This window comes from Capsella rubella, unplaced genomic scaffold, assembly GCF_000375325.1.
Source record: "Capsella rubella cultivar Monte Gargano unplaced genomic scaffold, Caprub1_0 scaffold_2, whole genome shotgun sequence".
In the NCBI taxonomy this organism is placed as follows: domain Eukaryota; kingdom Viridiplantae; phylum Streptophyta; class Magnoliopsida; order Brassicales; family Brassicaceae; genus Capsella; species Capsella rubella.
This window is the reverse complement of record NW_006238922.1, coordinates 10,033,838-10,047,098: the sequence shown is the minus strand read 5'-3', so window position 1 is coordinate 10,047,098 and position 13,261 is coordinate 10,033,838. Positions and strand designations below refer to the sequence as shown.

The window sequence follows — 13,261 nt, the reverse complement described above, 5'->3', positions numbered from 1 at the left end:
CATTAACAGTATCCACTTTAATTATAGTATTGATGAAACTGAGATGTTTTTTTTTTTGGTATGTTGTGTGGCTCTGTTGTTACAATAGATACAGAGGTTTTTTTATAAAGAGTAACAAGAAGAGTTTTACAGAGAGTAGGACCAGTGAGTAAAGCTTTTTAAGAGTGTGAATAGACAATAATAATAATGTCGTTAAAGAAAAACAAGTGATCTCCGAGTCTCTTTTTTTTTTCACATTCTGGAGTAACCAAAGCTATCACCGTACTGAGACATGAACTCATCATTGAACTTTTTGAAACTGTCCATTATCTCTGGCATTTCTTCTTCTGCTGGCAGGATTGTTGTCCTCAGATGAAACACCCTGAAACAAGACAAAACATAATGAGCTCTCTAAGAGGTTTTGCAAGACCATGAAGACTGTTGTTTTTTAAGTCACAAGGTGGTTTTCACCCTTCTTTTTGTCCAAATCCAGAGCCTGGAACTGTGGAGATTCCTGTGGCTTCTAAGAGCTTAAGGCAGTAGAAAACGTCTGGGACTTTTCCGGCTTGTTTGGCTGCTTGGATTGCTTTCGGCGGCAACTTTATTTGTGGAAACGAATACATTGCACCTTCTGTGAAATTACAGACGACGTTTTTGCAGCTGTTGAATCCATCAGTCATCATCCTTGCTCTTCTTCTAAGTGATTCTAGTATTCCCTTGCTGTTAATAAGGTTACAAACACGTACTGAGATCTTGATCCTTCATCAAAGCGTCTTTCTTTAGGGTAGAACATCTTAACTAATTATATATACCTTTCACGAACAAATTGGTCATAAGAAATGTCTCCAGGCTTTGGTGGACTAACCATTAAACCCATCTGCACATAAATAGGAATCATCGGTTTCAGCTGTGAAATCATCCTGTAACCAACAGTAGCTATAACACTAAGAAGGGCTAGCTTACAAATATTTGTGCAGAGACGTTGGGACTTAGAGCTATAGAGGCAACTTTATATATTTCCTCAACGGTCTGCATCACAAGAAATTAATAAGCCCTTGCAATTACCAAAATCACAGGTAAAAAAGAGATGGTCAGGTACAAACCCTGGGAGGGATATTTGTCATCTCAAAGTAACCACCTCTTTGTCCACATTCTCCCCAGTATCCTTTGGAAACAGTGTGGAAAGATATGAGCTGAACTTCCTTGCTGATAGGAGCTCCCATATCCATCAAAACCTTTACAGTAAAATGAAGGATCAATCATGCAGAAGTTCCAAAGACCAGTGATCACAAAGCAAATGCATAGACTAATAAAATCAAAGCTAAGGACTTAAAGATACCACTGAGACAAAGTTATTTACCTTCTTGGAACTGATAAAGGGACGCTCATCTTGGTATATGTTCTGCTGATACACTTCGTCTCCAAGAAGAACCAATCTTTCATCACAACAGAACCGCAGTATCTCTCTTAAATTAGCTTCGCTAAGACACTGACCAGTTGGGTTTCCGGGGTTAATGATCACCATTGCCCTTACCTGCATTAATCATATATGAACAAAAATTAGAGCAGAGAAGTAAGATTTCATAAAAAGGTCTCTGCATCAACAGTTGTGAGAAGAAGAGTGGAAGAGTATTAACTGTAATTCCTTGAGAGCGAGCCTGAGCAACGGATTGACGAAGGTTGTTAACATCAAGTCCCCAATTTTCATTCTCTTCAAGATAGTAAGGAACAAGAGTGCCACCTAACAGAGATATGGTAGCCGAGTAGAGTGGATATTGTGGAACTGGAACCAGAATCTGCCAACCAAGAAAACTTGTGACCCAGATGCTACTATAACCCTACTCTAACCTATACTATTTGCCACAAATCTTATTTTTTGTGCTATCAAGTAACCCCTTATACAGTTGATGTGGGATTATAACATATAGTCCATTTGGCTTGCACTACATCTCACTAGAGTAAACCTTTACTAGGGACAGGCTCTAATGCCACATTGATATGTACCAGTTCATTAAAAAACCAAACGAAATGGTTCAACATCCATGTACAAATATTTTAGATAAATGAACAAGCGAGTTAAGGTTCATTACTCCGTCTTTCTGACCGCGTATCACACAATTCAATATTTGCATCACACCTTTGCTAGCTCCATCAGTTAGAAATATAAGTTCTGGGTCGCTGTGATTTGAAGATAAGAATCAAACGGCCTCAGAGTAGGTTTTCTTTACCGCAAATCCATTTCATTGCATAAATAATCAACATAAAGCAATCACCTTGGATATCCATCACGCCGCTCAATGAACTCAGCAACTTCTTTCCGAACTCCTGGAAGACCTCTTGAGTCACTGTAAGCACCTGAGTATACATAAAAGCAAAATTTGCTAAATATTTGTACAACCTAAGCCAATATAAAACCATGATCTGAGTTCTCTAATAAGGACATACCAAGACCACCAGATGTCAAAGAGAGATAATGCTTAGCTCTTGCAATAGCATCTGCTGGGAATATCATCCCAACATTTGGGTCATCTAGCAGAAATGGGGCTTGGCATAGAGCAACCACCTGCATTGGTTTTTAATCTCTTTAGGCTTAATGTATAGATTGAACAAGATATATCATCGCAAAGTATTAGAATTATACCTGACGAGGAAATGTCAGAGGCTTCTGTCCTAAAGCATGGGGGTTTCCAACATTTGTGAAAATAATCTGTAAATGTGACAATCAAACAGATTTAAGTCAACCAAAGACACTCATTGCCCAAATCTCCTGTTAAAAAGAGCAAATGAAGCTGACAATTGCAAAGTTATTACCTTTTTGCCTTCTTTCTGAAGCTCAGAAGCACGGAGATAGAGTTCACCTCTGACTGCATACTGACAATTCTTCACGTTTTCATTCAGGGAATCGTAGTCTAATGCCTTGAGAGACATTTCCAGGATTCACTTCTCAGGCTAAGGGAAAAATAATGCCTCACTATCTCTCTACAACCAATATAAGCAGGTGTATAATACTTTAACGAAGTCATCACGAGAAAATCCATGATCTAGTTTGTAAATCGAACACCGAAGTAACGCTAAGCCCTTTATTAGTGCAGGGATTAATGAGGTATCAATAGACCAAGTGTATCAGTAGACTACTAGAGATTTTGCAGAGTTGACTTGTTCAGTTCGATCATAAAGATGACTTTTCTCCAACCTAAAACTACAGAACTTACAATCACTTTATTCCCATACACTAGCAGTGAAAAAAAAACGCCAATAAAATCATCAACAACACATTAGATTCGAGCATAAAGCCACGTAAAGAGTGAACCCCACAACTCAAAATCCACAGAACAACCTCAAACTAGAGATAAGAAAAGGTGACCCCTTTCGAAATGGGTTTTCGAAATCGAGACGATCAATTGGGATTTTAGAAATCTAGATCAATCAGGACTCACCTTCGGATTAGTTTTGCTACCTCAAAGGTCTCTAGAGCACAGGAAGAAAAACTTGTGTGAGCTTATTGCTGGATTAGTCTTTTATATGATATAAAAAAGTATATCTTAGGCAGATTACAATTGTGTGTCTAACGTGAATTTGGACACTCGTCTGATGAGATCATGTGGCATCAATAAAACGCAAAAAGACGAAGCAGCAGAGCCACTGGTATCGGCAAAAAGAGTTTTTTATCAACAACCAAATGTCATTTACTCATTTCTGTAGCTTTTGGCTACAAAACCGATTTTTAAAAAAAACAGAGAGAAAATTGTAATAGACTCTGTTTTTATTTTTTTGCAAACTCAAACCTATAGAAACGTCGCACGTCCCTTGCGTTTCGATTCACAAACCGGTTTTGTTTCTTTCTCATTGTCGTAAAGACAGAGAGTGTCTCCATCCGAATCTATTGATGGGGATTAATTCAGTAAAAGTGAAATCAAAGATGATTAAGAACATAATCATAAATCATAAACAAAACTGAAATATGCAACTTTTGTTCTCCAGACTCTGTACAATTTACTAACCCTCCATGGGAGGAAACCCCACAAGCGTTGTGTTGTGTATCCCACTCTGTAAAAAAACACTCTCAGTTTTCAACAACAACAATACACAAAACAAAAAAAAAACAAAAAAAGAATCAGAAAGGTGTGTGTGCTTCTTCTATTCCATGTATGATTTGTCAGACTCTCCACATTGTTGGACCTATTTCATCTTGCGTGAGATCTCTATGTAGTTCAGAAGTTTCTTTAGAGCCTTCCCACTGTCAATAGCTTCCTTTGCTCTCTCCATTGCTACAGCTACATCTTCTGCACCTTCACTTCCCAACAAGTGATCCACAATTCCAGCATTTAGGACGATTCTATCATAAGCCGCACCTTTCTCACCACGAAGCGCTGCCAACCCCAGCGCTATGTTCTTTGACACCTGTTCATTCAACAAAAGTATGACTAAAGTTTTCCCTTTTTGTTCCCATCAGTGTGAAAGGTATGTGTTTTTGGAGGTTTTACCGAACGATCAGTTCGTGGAGTCTCTGTTGGTTCAAACCCATAGGCTCTGGCATCCACCTCAAGATTGAAACTCTGACGCGATACCCCTACGATTCCAGAAGTTACTTTAGGCATAAGTTTTAGGAGCTGAAACTATATCGATGTACAACAACAACCAAAAAAAATACTAGCACCACGGGACAAGGCAGATTAGTTTCATATCTATTCGAATAAGGACCAATCTAAACAAACAACAGCTCTGTTAGATTGCAAGGCAATTAAGAAAGGCCAATCCACCAAAACACTTTGACTACCAAGGCAGATAATACATCAAACTGCATGCCAACCAAATATGAGATTAGCTGGTAGTTTAATAGCCTATGGACTCTTACCACTTACAAGCCAGTTTACCACAAACACAAATTTGCGCCTGGGTTCCTATAATATTCAAGCAATTAAGTCTAGTTTGAATCTAGGAAAGTTAATACAGCTATCATTACCGTCAGCTTCTAGAGCTGTGTCCGAACTCGATGAACGAAACCCAGAACAGTAGTTAACTGGAAACCCTTTGGATGCACTTGCTGCTCGCACACGTGTTGTCATTGAGAGAGCCCCCTCCTCACCCTGCATTAAACAATAATTTTTTAAATAAATTTCTTCATAATCATACCTGAAATTTTCTCTGTTCAAATTTTAAAACTTTTAATGGAAACTAGTGGGACGAGTTCCTAAACAGATTTCAGGCTTTAAAAGTTCCAAGTGCATAACAGCTTGTAGGGCAATAGTATATATTTGTGGCAAAAGAGAGTCAACCTTGACAACCAAACCAGAATGGACACCTCTTCGTCTCATAAGCATCAAGAGAGGTTCTTCATAGCCTTCGTGGTAAAACCCAGCAACAATTGATTCCTTTCCTGTCGCCTGCAGTGAAAAAACAGTCCATGAAATGTCTGCATACAGACACCTTCTGTCAAGAGTCAAGCCCTCGATATTTTTTCTTCTAAAACTTAGTCATCCTGAGCTATGTAGCGTCCCGAGCCATTCAAATCTAATAGCATGGAGCATAAAAGACAGGGACCTGCGATAGATGTCTTACCCTCACAAATTGTTGAACTTTTTCTGTTGTTGCGAGAGGAGGACGTTTCTTTATATGCTCTCTCATTTCAATTAGCGAATATCTGCAAATATCATTTAAAATGTTATATCCATTAGTATATCCCAAGATCTAAGATAAACAAGGAACGGCTCAAACAAATAGTTCTCGGATTTCATACAGAGACGGCCGAGCTTCCCGTAGACTGAGATATGCAAATCCAGCCTTTTCATCCTGGAAGAATCATACAGGATATTACTGAGCGCAGGAATCATAAATATAGGCTTGCAGGAGAAAGACAGAGAAAACCTGTAGGACATTAGTTTAAATTATGATAGGTTACCTCGATGAGTTCTTTTGCCTGCTGAACAGACAAGCTTGTATTTGCTCCCATAAATTTCAGCATTTGTTCCTCAGTTACACCCCCCTGAAGAATATAAGAAGAGCTAGAAAGTAAATAAAACGAAATCTAATAAAGTGTCATTATAATTCATCTCTACGAAATGTAAGCTGAAAAAATGATCATTTCGTTATTCATACCTTCGGAGGCATCCATTCCACCCCATGGAGTAGTGAAGATTCACCATAGCAGGATCTAACCGTAGCCACAAATAGAGTGCTTCTAAAGAATCTAGTATTCCCATCATAAGGCTCGCCATAATGGGTTAAGGATTTGACATCAGCAACTGGAGGAGCCCCTGAAATTAGTTGAAGATACTTAACTCAAGCCAGCACTTGTATCTTTGCGAAATTATCATTCCATCCTCTGAATTTCACTCTATTCTAAATTATGTTTTTACCATGTTCGTCATCAAATGCAAGGCAGTAAGCTTTAAGCTCTCGATCTGTTTCTCTATTCATGCGTTGGCCAATCAAAAATGCCGAAAGCAATGACTCACTTACTCCCGATTTTAAGCTACCATCCGTTTCAAGCGGAAGAACATCTCTTAACACACCCTTAACCTCTTCATAACCAAGGTGACCTCCAGCCAAAATCTCTCTTAGCGCACCAACCAACCTCATCTCACGAGTTTCATTACCAACAAAACTTGGTCCAACCGAACTTCCCGTACCCAAAAGAGAGCCTTCAGGATCAGCAATGAATAGCACATCAGGAGGTAGTACCCTAACCAGGAGTGGCCAAAACACATCCATTGCCCTCTTTTCCCCTTCACTCCATTGAGTTTCCTCCGGAAAAGCATTAGCACGGATTGTCATCCCAGCAAAAAATGCCCCAAGTTGCGCCTTTGAAACAGGTTCTTCATCTTTTAGCTCCCCTCTAGCTGCACCCCAGTGAGACGAGTAATGAGGCAAACCAAAAACCATATGCAAATCTTACTCACTTGGATTTTTCACATTCTATCCTAAATTCTAACAAAGCCACACAATAGTAATACCAAAACCAAACAAGCTGCAGATATAAAGCTTAAAACTTTCAAATACTAAGGCAAATTTAAAAATCTATCAAAATCGGTACTTTGGTCCACTATCCAAACATGAATTAACGAATCGATTAAGTCAAATTCGGAGAGTGAAAATGCTTACCTGATCTTAATATAGTATCAAACACTTTAAAAGCCTGTTCTTCACTAAGGGGTCTAGTCTGAGTTGGTCCTGTACAAACTCTAGCTTGAGCATCAAGAACTGTAGGGTTTGGCTTCGGAATCGCTGATCCCCGATAAGTAGTAGATACCGCCGGATTCTTAATATCTGATTCTTTAAGCCCTAATTGCTCCATCATTGCGGAGTCCAACACCGCCTTTATACTCAACCCATCAGTGATCTTCCGCCGCCGTGAACGGCCACTGTAATCGATTAACGGAAACCGGAGACATGAAGAACTCAGTCCTGTGAAGTTTAAAGACCTGTTGATCTGTGAAGAAGAGATCGAAGAGAGAATGAAGGAAGATTCTGGATTTAGTAAAGCTTTCATCGGATTTATCTCGCCTGAATCGCTTCTACTGTTATCTCTCCGTTTGTAAGAAACCGAGTCTCCGTGACGTTCTCAGATGACGACGATGGGTCGATGATGATAAAATGTAAAAATAAATCTCCATAAGGACCACTTTTGTAATAACATAAATCTTCATTAAAACCACTTTGTAATGAAAGTTTTATTGATAACTCCATGTGTTTTGGCCACTCCTGGTTAAAACAATTATGTAAAACGTTACTACCAAAAAACTTTATTTTCAGTTTTGTTAAATCGGTTATTTTATGTTAATGTTAATTATTTTATATTACTAATCGTTTAATTTTTTTACCCGCTAAAACAAAATTATATTGATTTGTATTATCAATTTTATCCAATAAATTACAGGCTACTGAAAAAATGAGATGAGCTAAACAAAATGATTGGCATCACTCATTCCAATTCAAATGTTATATATAGGGCTATGGACTGCGACTATATGGACAAAGTTTTCGTTTATGTGTACAGAAGCCTTTTAGAGTGATTTGGGCCTACTAGAAAATTTTGCTTTCACTTATGAACGAATGAAACAGTACTTATAGTTTAAAAGCTGAACAGTCAGTGCCTGAATTTGTAGCTCATTTGGTTTGAGAGCATAGCTCCACCTCATGAGTTCAAGTCCGGGCAGAGGAGATGATGAGAAGAAGAAGAAGAGTGAAAGGACAAAACATATATGCATATATATATATATAAGTTTGTCCACATTTGAGGTATTTCTAAATACCTTCTTTTTTTTTTACAAGCAAGTTTTATGTTCACTTTGGGACCACGCCAGTATATTTGGACTAGTCATTCAAATATATGAGTTGGTTTCTTAGACTGTTTAATCTTTGCGTGATGGATCCTATTATGGGGACTTGTTACGAATTATATCCTTATTATTTTGGATATGAACCCATGAGTGTTTTAAGATAAGTTGTTGGAGTTTATAAGCTTAAATTAGGGTTTTTTCTGTTTTTAGATGAGTAACTAGTTTATGATGTTATCAAATAAATTAAAAAGAGTCAATATAAGAGACTAAACACAGACTGTTCCACGAGATAAGCTTTTCTTTTTGGATAAGTTGAGAACACATTTTTCTATGAAATAGAACAGTATCAACTTTATAAGTTCGACGAGATAAGTTTTTCTTGTAAGATAGGCTAAAGACACATGTCTATATGAATTAGAACAGTTTCAACTTCATATTTCACATACATATACGATTAGATACAAAAGAACCATAAACATAGAGAGAGTTTCTACCTCTTTAGTTCTACATATCAACTTTATAAGTTCGACGAGATAAGTTTTTCTTGTAAAATAGGCTAAAGACACATGTTTATATGAATTAGAACAGTTTCAACTTCATATTTCACATACATATACGATTAGATCCAAAAGAACCATAAACATAGAGAGAGTTTCTACCTCTTAAGTTCTACATATTTTATTTATAGATAAACTTTAGGGTAAAAGCTAGAAACTATTAATTTAAGTCTTCTTAATTTATAAGGCGTTACATGCGCTCATGGATGATCTAGAGGTCAATGCTTCTTTAATGAGCTTTCATGTTGGCGAGTCTCTCGAGAAAGGCGTTGAAAACATCTTCACGACTAAGCATGCTGACTCGGACATGCTTCTTGTCAGATCCACAACGTTCTCCTGCTCTGCACAATACCTTGTGTCTCCTCAATTCACTTACCAGATCCGTCTCTTCCTTCGTCCCTAGCCACGCAAACGCTGCAAACCGTATTTAAAACACATCGACCGTTACGTCTTATTCATTTATATCCCAACCGTTACCAAAATAAAACTGTTTGTCGTTTAGCGAAATCAATAGTAGTAGTAAATTTACCAGGGTAAGATTCGAGTGATTTCCCAAAGTAGTTGCAATATGCTTCAGGGTACTTGGTGAGAGTGAAATCAGCGCTCTCCTTCACCACTTCACGTAGCTTCCCCCACCTATCCTTCATCATCGCACGACCATACTTGAAGAAATTCTCAGACTCGGACTCGCTCTTACAAGTCTCAGTTAGAACTTGGAGTATCTTAGTGGTTCGAACCTGTGACTCCTTAGAGACACCAATAGAGTTCACTGTTATATACTCAACCATCTTCTTGGCCACCTCCTTGTCCTTCACCAGTGCCCACCTTCATCATCATACAACAGAAGTAAAGAAACCAATCTTTTTGTTGTAAATTATAAAAGCAATGTTTTGAGTAAATATCGAACCCGATACGGGTCCCCGCGTGGCCTGTGATCTTGGAGAAAGTGAAGAGCATGATGTCATGGTCTTGACGGCGAGTGATGGGAGTGTAGTGGGGCCAGTAATAGGCAAAGTCATGGATCACTTTGGCTTCGTCGTCGTCTGGACGGTTCACCACAGTCTCCCTGATGGTTCCGTCAGGGTTATTGGGAGACGTCACTAGCTCGATGTACGGACCTTTTTTGTCGAAACCCCATGCGTCTCCTTCCCACTTGTACATACCCGACCGAACATATGTCGTCTCCTCCACATACGTCTATTATGTTCAAAAATATATAAACATATATTTATATTCTCTCAACTATCAAGAAATGAATTATTAAGAAAGAAAAGAAGAATGGTTTTTGGTAAAAGCAAAGAAAATTAAAAAAAAAAAAGTGGGGACATGAGCATGTTACTGATGTCTTTGCACATGAATCCACAACACATGTATGTAAGAAGAGAAAGGTTTTGTAAAAAAAATTGGTGGATGTGTTGTGTTGTGTTCGAGAAACATGTCTGTCACTGTGTCTTTTAGATCTCCAATCTTGCTTTTTACAGACGACGCCCACTAAATCTTTACATCAAATCAAACTTTTTTGTTTCTTAAAAAAACTTACGAATTTAGATCAAATCTATATAACAATAACCATATAAAAAAGACCTAATGAAGCTTCTTCAAAGATACTATACTTTCAAAGATACTATATATACAGTACTTCTATAGTATTATTTAAAGATACTATACATTTAAGTAACGTATGACATCCCATATAAGTGAAAGATACATCAATTGCTTCTTTGTCGGTTTTACATTTTGGTTTGGCAGTATCAAAAGATGGATCCAAAGCAACAACACAAAAAAAAACGTTACAATTCTGTTTTACAAAAAAAAAAAATTCGATTTAGTTTAATTTATCCCAATGAAAGAAAAAAATGCAAAGTAAACTCGAAAATATTGGTCTAAGAAAATTTAATCATGGATAGATCTGGATTTGATCCAAACTAATCGAAAAAATTTATCATGTCTAGCTAAAAAATCGGTTCAATAGTCAAAGGATGAAGCCGTATATTATAAAAACAAGACTTTTTTGATATATTTTTTTTTTGTTAGCTGCACTAAATAATGTCTAGAGGTGCTTAAAGTATGATTAGTATATATGTCAACGGAGATTAATTATTATAAGAAAAAAGGAAAAGATACGAGGAGAGGAGTTTAGTGGTGGGGACTTACGGAGTAAAAAGGAGCGGCGGCGACGACGCTGACAGGGTTGGTCCTAGCGAGTGAAGCTAGTGCGTGGATGGCCGCTTGACAAAGCTGCGTAGAACCGGTCCCGACCACGATGTACCTGTCCTCTGTCGCAGCGTTACCTACCGCAACGTGCAAGTTCTTGATAGCATCCTCAAGCTCTGGCTCAAGGAACCAACACAAGTTGATCATGTCGCTGAAGTAACTCATGAGATCACAACCACGGATCGTCACCGTACACCTGTCACCCATCTTCCTCCAGTATTCTTCGTAAGCCGTTGGATCACCGCTGCAAATAATTTAGAGGAAAAATAGATTAAAAAAGAGTGAAACTCGGAGATATCGATTTGTTTTGAGCCTATGATCTTGCAATGCCGTTAAGGGTTTTTGTGAAAAAAGGAATAAGATAAAAAGATTCGTACTGATCCAAATTGACGATGAAATCGGACAAGGGGATGTTCTTGTTCGAAACGTTTTCGGGTTTCTTGGGGTTCTCCAGTTTCACCATCTTCGTTCTTCTTCCTCTTCTTGGTTTGGTTTGGTTAGTCTTTTTTGCTTCGTTTGTACAGTGTTTAATGATTAGAGAATAGTGTGTGTAGGTCTGGTGTATTTATAGAAGGAAAGCGATATTTACAATCTTATTTTGTTAATAAAATATGTTTTTTGTTATAAAAAAAAAAAAGAGGGTGGTATCAGCTTTTTTAATGGAAAAAATACAAATATACTAAAACTTAAAAATATATTTACTTTATAAGGTCAATAATAGTATAGCACTTTTTCTTAATATAATTACTCTAAAATAAACAAAATAGCCAATAAATAGCTATAAGTGCCACGCAATATTTAACAAAGAACAACAAAATGGTAAGGAATTACCACATAACTAACAAAAACTACCATGAGTTAAAAACACATGCTATTCTTTAAATTTTTGTAAAATTTTTTAATTTCAATGGATATAAATTTTAAATTTTGTTTATGGAATTAGGAATTTTTATTTTGACAATTTAGTATTTCATCAGATATAGTTATGCCTATTTCATTTAAATATCGTTATTCGCATCAAATTAAGATAATGTATTCAATTTTAAAATCGTCTCGATACTTTTAAAAATCTGTCTTTATTATTTTTGTCGGATGCTAAATAACATTTTCATGTCTACCAGATAACGGAATGTATTCAATTTTAAAATCGTCTCGATACTTTTAAAAATCTGTCTATATCATTTTTGTCGGATGCTAAATAACATTTTCATGTCTACCAGATAACGGAAAATATTGCATTTGTCGTCTTCGTAAATATCTAAATAGATTTCAGAATAAGTGTATGTTTTAATAAATTCTCGAACTATAAGAGAGTTTATGAACATAAAATTTGATTTGATTATTGGGTTTCATTTATTTTGTTTATCCACATCTAAAAAATTATGTCTGCATTCTTTAACTCATCAATATTCTAATTAAAATGATGTTTGCAATCTTTAAATCGCCGACACTCTCAACACTTTAAGAAAAAAAATTCTTCATATTTTTTGTCGGATGCTAAGCAACATTCGCATGACTACCATATAACGGAAAATCTTTCGTTTGTCGTCTATTTAAATCTCTAAATTGATTTTTGAAACAAATGCATGTTTTAACAAATTCAAAAATTAGATTAGAATTAGTGAACATAAAATTTGATTTGATTCTAGGGGTTCATTTATATCCTACATCTTTTAATAATTTGACTTATTTTGAACAGCTAATGCAATTACAGTTCTAGCTGACCAAACAATAAAAATAATGATTTACTTCTACTTTGTATGCTTTAGTGTTCTCATACAATTGAACACACTATAACTTTAGTTTTTTTTTTCTCTCTTTTCTTTGGTTCAAAGAGAGTGCTTAACTTAGGTTAGTCTTAACACATTTAACCCCAATACCAAAAACTACAAGAATCTATATCCATTCAAAGACCATTATCATTTTTTCCTTTCCAAAATTGTTATCTTCCAAAATTGGGATTTCATTTTCAAAATCAGCTTCATTAATTGCGTGAGTGGGCGAGAGTAAATCTTGGAGGATTCTCTCTTTGAATTCGTTGGTTTTATTCTCTTCTCTACATTGAATGAAAAGAAACATCAGTGAAGAAAATCCGAGGCTAGTTAATGCTTGAGAAGAATTCAAACTCCTTTTTACTTCCTTCTTTGGCTTCTTTGCAAACCAGCTTTGCGTTTGATCATATGCATCCTCAAAATCTTGTTAGGTTTGTAGTGACCAATCAACTCGTGAAAT

General features: G+C 36.6%; 3 protein-coding genes across 3 annotated transcripts; all 3 read right to left on the bottom strand.

Moving 5' to 3' along the window:
* Positions 1-79: 79 nt before the first annotated feature.
* Positions 80-3,552, bottom strand: LOC17895448 (glutamate--glyoxylate aminotransferase 2). Its single transcript, XM_023787915.1, has 14 exons — positions 3,535-3,552; positions 3,417-3,447; positions 2,791-2,958; positions 2,621-2,686; positions 2,425-2,542; positions 2,253-2,334; positions 2,070-2,157; positions 1,617-1,775; positions 1,340-1,513; positions 1,083-1,214; positions 943-1,008; positions 792-856; positions 451-699; positions 80-361 (listed from the first exon to the last, which is right to left on the bottom strand). Exons 3-14 carry the CDS (start codon positions 2,905-2,907, stop codon positions 232-234), a joined length of 1,446 nt encoding a protein of 481 aa, XP_023643683.1. The 5' UTR covers positions 2,908-2,958; positions 3,417-3,447; positions 3,535-3,552; the 3' UTR covers positions 80-231.
* Positions 3,553-3,899: 347 nt separating this feature from the next.
* Positions 3,900-7,573, bottom strand: LOC17896581 (anthranilate phosphoribosyltransferase). The gene is made up of 10 exons (XM_006301975.2): positions 7,081-7,573; positions 6,336-6,818; positions 6,076-6,233; positions 5,879-5,962; positions 5,717-5,769; positions 5,539-5,620; positions 5,256-5,363; positions 4,943-5,066; positions 4,464-4,549; positions 3,900-4,380 (listed from the first exon to the last, which is right to left on the bottom strand). The coding sequence occupies exons 1-10, from the start codon at positions 7,466-7,468 to the stop codon at positions 4,159-4,161; spliced, it is 1,788 nt and encodes a 595-aa protein (XP_006302037.1). The 5' UTR covers positions 7,469-7,573; the 3' UTR covers positions 3,900-4,158.
* Positions 7,574-8,827: 1,254 nt separating this feature from the next.
* LOC17894004 (L-tryptophan--pyruvate aminotransferase 1) lies at positions 8,828-11,547 on the bottom strand. Its single transcript, XM_006302281.2, has 5 exons — positions 11,407-11,547; positions 10,970-11,273; positions 9,723-10,012; positions 9,345-9,640; positions 8,828-9,229 (listed from the first exon to the last, which is right to left on the bottom strand). The coding sequence occupies exons 1-5, from the start codon at positions 11,490-11,492 to the stop codon at positions 9,045-9,047; spliced, it is 1,161 nt and encodes a 386-aa protein (XP_006302343.2). The 5' UTR covers positions 11,493-11,547; the 3' UTR covers positions 8,828-9,044.
* Positions 11,548-13,261: the final 1,714 nt, after the last annotated feature.

Excerpts from the sequence above, each read along its gene's own strand:
- LOC17895448 (XM_023787915.1), bottom strand. The coding sequence starts at position 2,907 with ATGTCTCTCAAGGCATTAGACTACGATTCCCTGAATGAAAACGTGAAG. Across the intron at positions 1,776-2,069 it reads TACGCGGTCAGAAAGACGGA|ATTCTGGTTCCAGTTCCACA; the intron begins GTAATGAACCTT and ends CTTGGTTGGCAG. Across the intron at positions 1,009-1,082 it reads TGACAAATATCCCTCCCAGG|ACCGTTGAGGAAATATATAA; the intron begins GTTTGTACCTGA and ends CTTGTGATGCAG.
- LOC17896581 (XM_006301975.2), bottom strand. The coding sequence starts at position 7,468 with ATGAAAGCTTTACTAAATCCAGAATCTTCCTTCATTCTCTCTTCGATC. Across the intron at positions 6,234-6,335 it reads TGCATTTGATGACGAACATG|GGGCTCCTCCAGTTGCTGAT; the intron begins GTAAAAACATAA and ends AACTAATTTCAG. Across the intron at positions 5,963-6,075 it reads TGGAATGGATGCCTCCGAAG|GGGGGTGTAACTGAGGAACA; the intron begins GTATGAATAACG and ends TATATTCTTCAG.
- LOC17894004 (XM_006302281.2), bottom strand. The coding sequence starts at position 11,492 with ATGGTGAAACTGGAGAACCCCAAGAAACCCGAAAACGTTTCGAACAAG. Across the intron at positions 11,274-11,406 it reads TTCATCGTCAATTTGGATCA|CGGTGATCCAACGGCTTACG; the intron begins GTACGAATCTTT and ends AATTATTTGCAG. Across the intron at positions 9,230-9,344 it reads ATCACTCGAATCTTACCCTG|CGTTTGCGTGGCTAGGGACG; the intron begins GTAAATTTACTA and ends TACGGTTTGCAG.